At 60.3% G+C, this 9,530-nt stretch overlaps 3 protein-coding genes across 3 annotated transcripts; 1 reads left to right on the forward strand and 2 right to left on the reverse strand.

Annotated features, from left to right (window-relative positions):
- Nucleotides 1-27: 27 nt before the first annotated feature.
- On the reverse strand, nucleotides 28-540 carry SDRG_00806 (hypothetical protein). The gene is made up of 2 exons (XM_008606304.1): nucleotides 237-540; nucleotides 28-181 (listed from the first exon to the last, which is right to left on the reverse strand). Exons 1-2 carry the CDS (start codon nucleotides 486-488, stop codon nucleotides 62-64), a joined length of 372 nt encoding a protein of 123 aa, XP_008604526.1. The 5' UTR covers nucleotides 489-540; the 3' UTR covers nucleotides 28-61.
- Nucleotides 541-973: 433 nt separating this feature from the next.
- Nucleotides 974-3,416, reverse strand: SDRG_00807 (hypothetical protein). The gene has a single exon (XM_008606305.1). The coding sequence runs from the start codon at nucleotides 3,384-3,386 to the stop codon at nucleotides 1,038-1,040; it is 2,349 nt and encodes a 782-aa protein (XP_008604527.1). The 5' UTR covers nucleotides 3,387-3,416; the 3' UTR covers nucleotides 974-1,037.
- A 666-nt stretch (nucleotides 3,417-4,082) lies between these two features.
- On the forward strand, nucleotides 4,083-9,521 carry SDRG_00808 (hypothetical protein; the record flags this gene model as incomplete). The annotated part of the gene is made up of 8 exons (XM_008606306.1): nucleotides 4,083-4,126; nucleotides 4,171-4,706; nucleotides 4,753-5,373; nucleotides 5,423-6,220; nucleotides 6,267-7,012; nucleotides 7,073-9,315; nucleotides 9,365-9,403; nucleotides 9,453-9,521. The coding sequence occupies 8 exons, from the start codon at nucleotides 4,083-4,085 to the stop codon at nucleotides 9,463-9,465; spliced, it is 5,040 nt and encodes a 1,679-aa protein (XP_008604528.1). The 3' UTR covers nucleotides 9,466-9,521.
- Nucleotides 9,522-9,530: the final 9 nt, after the last annotated feature.

A 9,530-nucleotide genomic window follows, 5' to 3' on the forward strand; every position in this document is an offset into this window, starting at 1 on the left:
CGAATATGGAAATGCGTTTCAAGGCGATCTCGACAGCACGCAAGAGCAATATATATTTAGATCACGACGCCATGGACCAACTCTGGCTCAACGTCGCCATGGCCCCTGTCCGGGGTCGATGATCGCCGGTCGGGCTCTTGTCGATGAATGTCCAGCCCAGGTCGTCGTCGGTCGCAGGTTTCTATCGATTGCACAATAAGCTATCATTTCTGCATTGGCTAAGAACACAGTAGCACCTTGTTGGGCGAGATGGCGAAGGCGTGCGGTGCTCGCTTCTTGGCCGGCGACACGCGCTTCGTGGGCTCGCGCCACATGAGGCGTGGCACCAAGATGGTCTCGAGGTCCTCGTCACTGTCGACGCCGTCGCTCTCGTCGTCCGAGAAGTGCATGTGCTGCGTCGCCAGGGCGCGGAGCAGGTCCACGTCCAAGTCGCTCTTCCGGACGTCCATCGCATGCTGCTGCGGCAGCGACTTGGACAGGGCCTTCATCGATGTTGCGCAAATGACCTTCTGCGATGGTGGCGTTCTGGCTCAAAACCGGTCCAATCACATGCGTTTCTGTCGCGACATCATTGACTTTTCAGCCAATCCGGTGGCGCGATCTTCCGGCCATTAAAATACACCCAAATAGCATACTATTTGTATGCAACATTGAAGGCAACCAATAAAAAATATCGGCGCCCAAGTTGAAGTTTCCATTCGAAATGTAGAAGGCCGTGCGGCCAATGAGGTGCGACGGCGGACGCTTCTTCGTCCCTCATGGCTGCGAGCGGCAGGCAAACCCGACACGGTGCATGCATAGACCTGCCGTGCCTCCTTCGTAAGGGTTAAGATCGTAGAGGGTGCCCGGGCAAAGCTACTTGGGTTCCTCTTGGTGCAAATGGCGGTGTAAGGTAATACATACGGGTTTGCATGCGCATTCTCCGAGCTGGGAATCCCATTTGACGCGCGATCTGATAACACTTTCATGGCCCAAGAACTTATTGGTTTGTATACACAGGTTTCTTTGTTTCGGTTATTACATATCTACATACCTATTTATGCGAGGTTGAGTTCGGCCATGATCGCGTCGACGGTCTTGCCGCCTTCCATGGCCTTCTCGAGCTCGATGAGCTTGCCGACGCCGTCAATCATAGTCTGGACGAGCTCAACCTCGGACTTGCCGATGCGCGCCTTGTTGGAGACGTCCCACATGCCACCAACGGCCGCGCTGTGCTCGCCGGCCGACCCACGCGGCTGGAGACCCAGCGACGAGCAGATCGTTTCGAGCTTGTGGACGTCTTCGCCGAGCTTGAGGAGCTTGACAAACATACTCGCGCGGAGACCCGTGCCGAGGTTGGACGGGCACGTGCCGAGGAACCCGAGGTGTTCGTTGTGCATGAACTCGTACCCGTTCTTCTTGATCGACTCTTCGACAGCCTTGACGCCCTTGACCCAGCGCGCAAAGACCGCCACAATATCGCCGCCGTCTTGCATCGAGATGACGCGCATGTGGTCTTCTTCGTTGACCCACACCAAGAAGCTCTTTTCCGTGTTGTGGAAGATACCGCGACCACTGGGCCAGTCGCGGGCAGCGCCGGCGCCCGTGAGGAGCGTGCCACCACCCGGCTTTTGAAAGAGGAAATGATCCTTCTGGAGCTGGTCTTCCTCCTCTTTCGTCATGTTGCCAAGGGGAAAGTACTTGCCCGTGAGCTCGGCCTCCATGGCCGTGAGCGCCGTCGAGATGAGGTGCTCGACCTGGAGCCGCTCCGAGCGCGTCGTACCGGGCGGGAGGCTGAGGTTCTTGATGTTGCGCCCAGCGCGAACGCGGGTCGAGCCAATGTAGTTGTTGTCGAGCTTGTCGGCGTTCACGAGCTTCGAGACGTCCATGTCGGTGATGTGCTTGGCGTCGGCCTTGAAGCCGTGCCAGCCTTCAATGACCGGGTCCAAAAGGTCCTTGAAGAGCGTGTAGCACTCTTCGTCGCCGGCGACGACACCGACGCCCAAATGCGCATTGTCGAGGCCCGTCTGGATCGCGTCGTCGAGGCTGTATCCCTTCTTTGTGCGAAGGTCCTTGAGCTTGTCGTACAGCTCCTTGGTCAAATGCTTGGCCATGAGCGACTTGTGCTTGGGCGTAAAGTCCGGGTAGTTGACCTCGCTCGACGGCTTGACGTCGATGCTGGCCTTCTCGGCCGACGTCGTCGTCGGCGCCTCAATGACCGGGTTGGGCACGCGCTCGGTCGGCAAGAGACCGTCGATGGACTCGCCCGCCTCGAGCTTCTTCTCGAGATCGATGAGGAGACGAATGCCGTTGATCATCGTCTGGACGAGCTCGGCTTCCGAGTACCCAATGCGCTGCTTGTTCGAGACGTCATAGACGCCGCCGACGGACGCCGAGTGCTCGCCGTTCATGCCGCGCGGCTGGAGGTTCAAAAGCCCGCAGAGCTTCTCAAAGCGCTCGAGGTCTTCGCTCAGCTTGGGCAGCTTGATCATGACACTGGCGCGAAGACCCGTGCCGAGGTTCGAGGGGCACGTGCCAATGAAACCAAGGTGGTCGTCGTACATGAATTCACGTCCCTTTGCCTTGATGCTGTCTTCGACCGACTTGACCGCGCGGCAGAAGCGCTCAAAGACCGACCCAATGTCACCGCCGTTCTGCATCGAGATGACGCGCATGTGGTCTTCTTCGTTGCACCAGACAAGGAACGTCTTCTCGTCGTTGTGGAAGATGCCACGTGCGCTGGGCCAATCGCGCGCGGCGCCGGCGGCCGCCAGAAGTGTCCCGCCGCCCGGCTTTTGAAAGAGAAAGTGGTCGTCGATGAGCTTTTGCTCGTCCGCGGGCGTCATGTCGGCGAGCTTGTAGAACTTGCCCTTGAGGTCACCGTCCATGGCCGTAAGCGCCGAGTCGAGGAGGTTCATGACGTCCTTGCGATGCGCGCGCGACGTGGCCGGCGGTAGCGGCATGCCGCGGATGTTGCGGCCCGCTCGGATCCGCGTCGAGATGATGTACTCGTCGGGCATCTTGGCGTCCGTCAAGTGCGTTGGGTCCAAGTCCCGCTTGTGCACCGCGTCGCTCTTGTAGCCGTGCCAGCCTTCAATGACCGGGTCGAAGATTTCCTTGAAGATGACATACGACTCTTCGTCGCCGGCCGTGATGCCGACGCCGAGGTGCGGGTTGTCGACGCCGGTCTGGATCGCGCGCTCGAGCGTGTAGCCCGTCGACGTCTTGAGGTCCTTGAGCTTGGTGTACAGCTCGCGCGAGAGGTGCTTGGCCATGAGCGACTTGTGCTTGGGCGTGAACTGCGGGTAGCCCGAGAGCATCCCGTCCATGGACTGCGCGGCCTCGATCTTCTGCGCCATCTTGCTCGGCGATGAGCTGCTGCCAGGGCGCGGGGCGTCGGACGACATGAAGGCTTCGGGTCTCTGCTCCGGGGCGAGTTGGCTTCTGCCGACCGCTTGCAGCCGCCCTTTCGGACGAAACGGCAATCTTAATTTTATTTTGACCAATGGCGTGGCGGAATGGCCATTTTATTGCAACCGACGCGATCTTTTCCCCACCAACTTGATATTTGTATGTAATTCTTTGATTTGCAATCCTCGAAAATAGAAATCTAATTTTAAACAAAAAAGAAACCCCTTATGAAACCTCGGCGAACCAGCCCTCGGCGAGCCCGCGCAAGTCCCTCGCTATAGACAAAGGGCTCTCCCTCCAATGGACGACCTCCCGTAGCTCAGTGCACCCTTGTGATGACGCGACCGTGTCCTCTTTTTATATAAAATAAATAAATTCCACATGAAAATAACGAGATTCGCCTCGAACCCCCTACCAGTCGCGCTCAGATTCGCCGCTTCCTTAAGGACGGTGGATTGAGACATCTTGGCACACTATCGATAGGGTAGCATGGCAGCTTCGCACTCTATTCGCTTGGCGGCCGCAGCGTCATCATGGCGGTCGACGTCGTCGCACGGAAACGGCAATGTCAACAGTTGCGTGCTTTTAGATTCGGCACTCGATGGGTCCTATAATGTTTTCGTGCGTCTACATAGATAGACCAAGTAAACATAAAATATCACATTCTATTGCTCCTCGGTGGCTCCCCAGCGATGGACCTCGTCACGACGTGGACCGAGTCGGGCCAAAGGCTCGCGTAAGCCGCCGACAACCTCGCTTCCTTCCTCATCTTCATGGTAGACCTGGCGCCCTCGCCAAGGCCGCAGCCAAGGAAGACGACCTCGCGCCGATGCTCCAGGCGCTGCTCTGGGCGTGCGCGACGGACGCCGTGTCCTGCGCCGACTTTGTCGCTGCGCTCGACGAGTCCAAGCTCTTCACGGCCGACTCGGCGCATGCAACGACACTTGCAGATGCGCTCTGGGTCGTCGGCTCGCAGGTCGAACAGCTACCGTGCGACGCCGGCGAGAGCCACTCGAAGGCGTGGAAGACGCTCTGCAAGGTGGTCAAAGACATATCCGACAAGAAGTTTGTGCCGGCCATGACGCTGCAAACGATCCTCGAGCTCGACGTGCTGCATGCAGTCGGCCTCGCAAACGAGCCGGCGGCCGTCGGCAAGAAGATCGTCCGCATCAACACGCGCAGCTTGTACACGCAGAGCAAGTTCAACCTCCTCCGCGAAGAGAGCGAAGGCTTTGCGAAGGTGCTCTCGCTCTTGCACTCGGGCGTGACGCGCGATACGGTCGAAGCTGTCCAGCGCGACTTGCTTGCGCTCATCGGTACACTGCGCCTACCACCCTTCGTCCCCCTCATGTATCGCTGCAGGCTTCTTCGACTTGGACCCGAACCGCGTACTGGACTTGCTCTTGGACGTGTACGAGACGCAGTACATGAACGACTGCTTCGCCGACCTCGTTGCGCCCTTCAAGCGCGAGTACGTCGTGCACCTCCTTGGCTTCAAGCTCCAGTTTTACCAACGCCCCGAGACGATCGCGGCCAAGCTCGTGGCGCCGCGGTCGCTCTACCGCATCGCCGCCGTGCTACTGCACAAGGGCCTCTACACGCTACTTGAGCTCTACCCGCACGTGAGCCCGACCAAGGCCGGCGTCTTGGCGAACGAATTGCAGCGCGTCGAGGGGCTCAAGACGGCTGCACGCGGCTACGGCAAGGTCAACCTGAACGCCAAGAAGGACGACGACGCGCCTGCCGAGACGAATCTCTCGGAGGCCGACGCCAACCAAATGTACGGCATCCTTGTCGGGCTTCTTGAGATCGGCGCGTATGAGCTCGCGCTCGAGCGCATCCAGGCCTTTGTCGCGCACGACTGCAACCCGCTGGCGTATGCGCCGCTCGCGCGCCAGCTGTGCGTCACGATCAGCGACTTGCTCGCTTCGCTCTACGCGCCCTTGTCGCTGGCATCCATGCGCCTTGTCGCCACGACCGCCGGTACGAGCCGCATTTGGTGTCTCTTTTCTCAACCACCGACCTCTCGTAGCTCCGTCGTCGTCACCGCCGACGCGCCACGTTGTCGCGCCAATCACAACGCTGCGCGAGATGGTCGACATTGTGTTCCCGATGCTCCACTTGCTTGGCCCGTTCTTACACCACGACCAGAGTCTCTGGACCAAGCTCCAGCGCATCCTGCTGCACGCGCTGCCCTCGAATGCGTGGCTCGTCGAGCCGCTCGAGGCGCTGTTCACGCACACGCTCTTCCCGACGCTGTCGCTCCACGGGTGCTGCCCGAACCTCGTGTACCAGATGTGGGACCTCCTCAAGACGTTTTCGTGCGAGAAGCGGTATGCGCTGTACCAGACCTGGCAAGACAAGTACGCCAACGTCCCAGAGATGATGCTCGCCCACGCGCGCACGGTCGACACGACGCGCAAGGTCATGCGCCGCCTCACGGCCGACAAGACCAAGCCGACCGGCCGCGTCCTCACGCACGTGGCGCACGCCAACCCGCTCGTGGCCTTCCGCACGATTCTCCAGCAGCTCCAAGCGTACGAGAACCTCATCCAGCCGGTCGTCGAGTCGCTCAAGTACATTTCGCCGCTGGGCATGGACGTGCTCTCGTTTGTGCTAATCACGGAGCTCGGTCGACCGCGCCCGTCGCTCAAGCTCGACGGCACCAACGTGTCGCTTTGGCTTTCATCGCTCGCGAGCTTCTCGGGCAGCTTTTACCGCAAGTACCCGATGGTCGAGCTCAGCGCGCTTCTCTCGTACCTCTTCCAGCGCCTCAGCAAGTGGGAGAGCGTCGAGCTCATCGTGCTCAGTGAGCTCTTGACCAAGATGGGTAGCTCTACCTCGACATGGAATACAGGCACTCATGTGGCACCTAGGGTCGTGCTTGGCGCTAGAAGATCTGTCGCAGACGCAGCTCGAGGCGCTTGCCGGCGGCCCGACACTCGGGTACGAGGCGCCAGATCCCAAAGTCATGAACAAGCGCGCGATTCCTCGGCTTCGCGACACGCTTGTCAAGCTAAACCTCGCGTGGCCGCTCTGCATCGTCATGGGCCAGATGCGCAGCCGCATCGAGCACGACGAGACGACGAAGGAAGAGCACCTCAAGCTCCTCGGCGGCACGTACGACATGTGCATGCGCACGTTGAGCCAGCTGCTGGCGTTTCTGCACGCGGCGGCGGACCCGAGCTCGTATGTCGGCGCGCTGCCGCCGCTGCGGGACCTCGTGCACAAGTACCACCTACCGGACGACGTTGCAATGTTGTTGCTGCGCCCGGCGATGCGGTCCGACGACCCGCTCCTCCGTTCCGGTACATTCTTGATGGCATATATTGAAAGATTGATACATTTACTATATGTAGTGACGCGCAGTGTCCATAGCAGCGCGTCGACGGCATCGGCGAGTGACGCGCCCGGGCCAGCGTTCATGTACAGCGAGACGTTTCTGGGCGAACTCGAGGCCACTTTTGTGACATCAGCGCACGACCCGTTCGAAGGGCTCACGAAAGAGCTCTTTGCGACCTTTTGGGGTCTCACGCTCTACGATATTTACGTGCCCCACGGCCAGTACGAGGCGGAAATCACCAAGATCCGGCACGAGCTCTCGCTGCTAGCGAATATGACGGTACGCCATTTGTCGTTCGAGGCGGATTCCTCGATTTTCCATACTAACCATACGAATTAGACGGGATCGTCCTCGGAGAAGCGCAAGCAAAAGGAGAAGCTCATGGCGACCATCGACAAGCTCGTGACGGAACAGAAGGACCAAGTCGCGCACCGGAAGCGCATCTTTGAGCGGCTTGAAGCCCAGAAACACACGTTTTTCACGTTGGCGGTCGACACGACCGTCTCGGAGCTGCTGCAAAAGTGCATTGTCCCGCGCGCGCTGCTGTCGCCCGAGGACGCCATGTACTGCGCCAAGTTTATGCAGCATCTGCACGAGATCGAGACGCCGAACCTGAGCACGCTGCAGTACTACCACAAGGTGACGCTCAACCTCTCGGGCCTCGTCCTGTGTACGACCGAGCGCGAAGCGTCCAACTTTGGGATCTTTTTGAAAGAGTCGCATGCGCTCCTTGCGCGCTGGTTCCACGCCCCCGACGACTTTGTTGCCGAGGGCGCCAGCAAGGTTGGCTTTAGCGTCTCGCTCAACGACCCGAGCGCCCGCATGGAGCACTACCAATACCGTCCAACGTACGCCAAGTGGCAAAAACGCATGGAGCGCGTGTACGCAAGTGCGCTCGGCAGCGCCGAGTACATGCCGACGCGCAACACGCTCGTGCTGCTCACCAAGATGATCGACGTCTTTCCCGTCTCGAGCGCCAACGGGTCGCGCCTCTTGAAGCTGGTGGAAACACTCACGACCGACGATCGCGAAGATCTTAAAATCATGGCCAAGCGCTACTCGGCGCTGCTCAAGCGCCGCCTCGGGACGTTTGCGGACCAAAAGGCGCCCCGGTCCAGCCCGAGTCCGGCGCGGGACGCCAAGGATGCCAAGGATACCAAGGAGCCACGCCGCCGCGAGTCGACGACAAATGAGAAGCGGCCGCGATCGCTCTCGCGTGAGAAGGACGATGGCCGCAAGCGGGGCCGTGGTAGTGATCCGGTGCGCCGCCGCGACGACACCGAGTCGCGCCGGGAACCTCGTCGCGAGACGCCGCCGCCGGCGCGCCGTGAGAGTGGGAGTCGCAAGGACGACAGCAGCAGTGGTCGTGCTTCCAAGGACAGTCGCAAGGAGGAGCCGGCGGGACGTGGAAAAGAGTCGACGGACGCCAAAGACGACCGCAGCCGCAAGGACGACCGCAAGACCGACCGCAAGGACGATGGTCGACGCCAGGAGCGCAAGCCCGACGACCGCAAGCCAGATGACCGCAAGTCTGACGACCGCAAGTCTGACGACCGCAAGACCGATGACCGCAAGTCTGACGACCGCAAGATGGCGTCCGAGCGCAAGGCTGACGACCGCAAGACTGACGACCGTAAGACTGACGACCGTAAGACTGACGACCGTAAGACTGAGGGCGATCGCAAGACGTCCGAGCGCAAGACTGAGGGCGACCGCAAGGCGGCCGAGACAAAGCGGGATGCGGACCGCAAGGTTGAGAGCAACCGCAAGGCCGAGGCGGATCGCAAGACAGACAGTGACCGCAAGGCAGAAGCTGACAAGAAGGTCAACAGCGACCGCAAGGCCGACAACGATCGCAAGGCGGCGGCGAGTGACCGGAAGACGGAAAACGACCGCAAGGCCGAGACGGATCGGAAGGATGAAACGGACCGCAAGGCTGAGAGCAAGGTGGAGAGCGACCGGAAGGCTGAAGCTGACAAGAAGATGACGAGCGACCGCAAGACTACCAGCGACCGCAAGTCTGAGAACGACCGCAAGTCTGAGAACGACCGCAAGGCGGAAGCCGACCGCAAGACGGAAGCCGACAAGAAGACCAACAGTGACCGAAAGGCTGAGAACGATCGCAAGGCGGCAGCGAGTGACCGCAAGGCCGACAGTGACCGCAAGCCTCTGCCCGACCGCAAGCCAGAGGCGGACAAGAAGACGGAGAGCTCGACGGAGAGCAAGTCGGAGAGTCTGCGCAAGGAGGCGACCAAGCCCGAGGGCAGTCGCAACCAAGAGTCGAAGGACGTGGCCAAGGACGGCGAGTCGGAGGAGGCTGCGTTGCGCCGCCAGCTCCAGGAGAAGCGGGGCGACGTGCGCAAGATGGTGACGCTGAATCGGAAGCGCGAGCGCGACGAGCCTACGGTCGAGGACCCGCCCAAGCGCCGCATGACGTCGTCGCTGGACGAGGCTGAAGAGAAGCGCATCGTCGAGGCCAACAACAAGCGGCTCGCAGAAGAGCGCAAGCAGCGCATGGCCGAGCGCAAGCGCAGCGAGCCGCGCAACACGCCGCCGCCGGCCCCGCGCCGCGACGAGAAGCGGTACAGTTTTCCGCTTTGGCCACTTGAACTCATGCCGCGTCTATCCTAGTGACCGCTCCGTGAATCGCAACCACGGTCATGGCCGACGGTACGCTAAACGAGCTGCTTTCGATCGCCGTAACTCATCATTGGACTAGACGCAACCGCTAAGCCCTCGCGTACTAGCTCGATGCTCTATACACAAATATCCCTTTGTTCAGTCTACATTTTGCTTA

This window comes from Saprolegnia diclina, assembly GCF_000281045.1.
Source record: "Saprolegnia diclina VS20 unplaced genomic scaffold supercont1.2, whole genome shotgun sequence".
NCBI classification, from domain to species: Eukaryota; Oomycota; class Saprolegniomycetes; order Saprolegniales; family Saprolegniaceae; genus Saprolegnia; species Saprolegnia diclina.

Coding starts and splice junctions, on each gene's coding strand:
- SDRG_00806 (XM_008606304.1), bottom strand. CDS start 488: ATGAAGGCCCTGTCCAAGTCGCTGCCGCAGCAGCATGCGATGGACGTC. Junction 182..236: donor TCGCCATCTCGCCCAACAAG/GTGCTACTGTGT, acceptor TGCAATCGATAG/AAACCTGCGACCGACGACGA.
- SDRG_00807 (XM_008606305.1), bottom strand. CDS start 3,386: ATGTCGTCCGACGCCCCGCGCCCTGGCAGCAGCTCATCGCCGAGCAAG.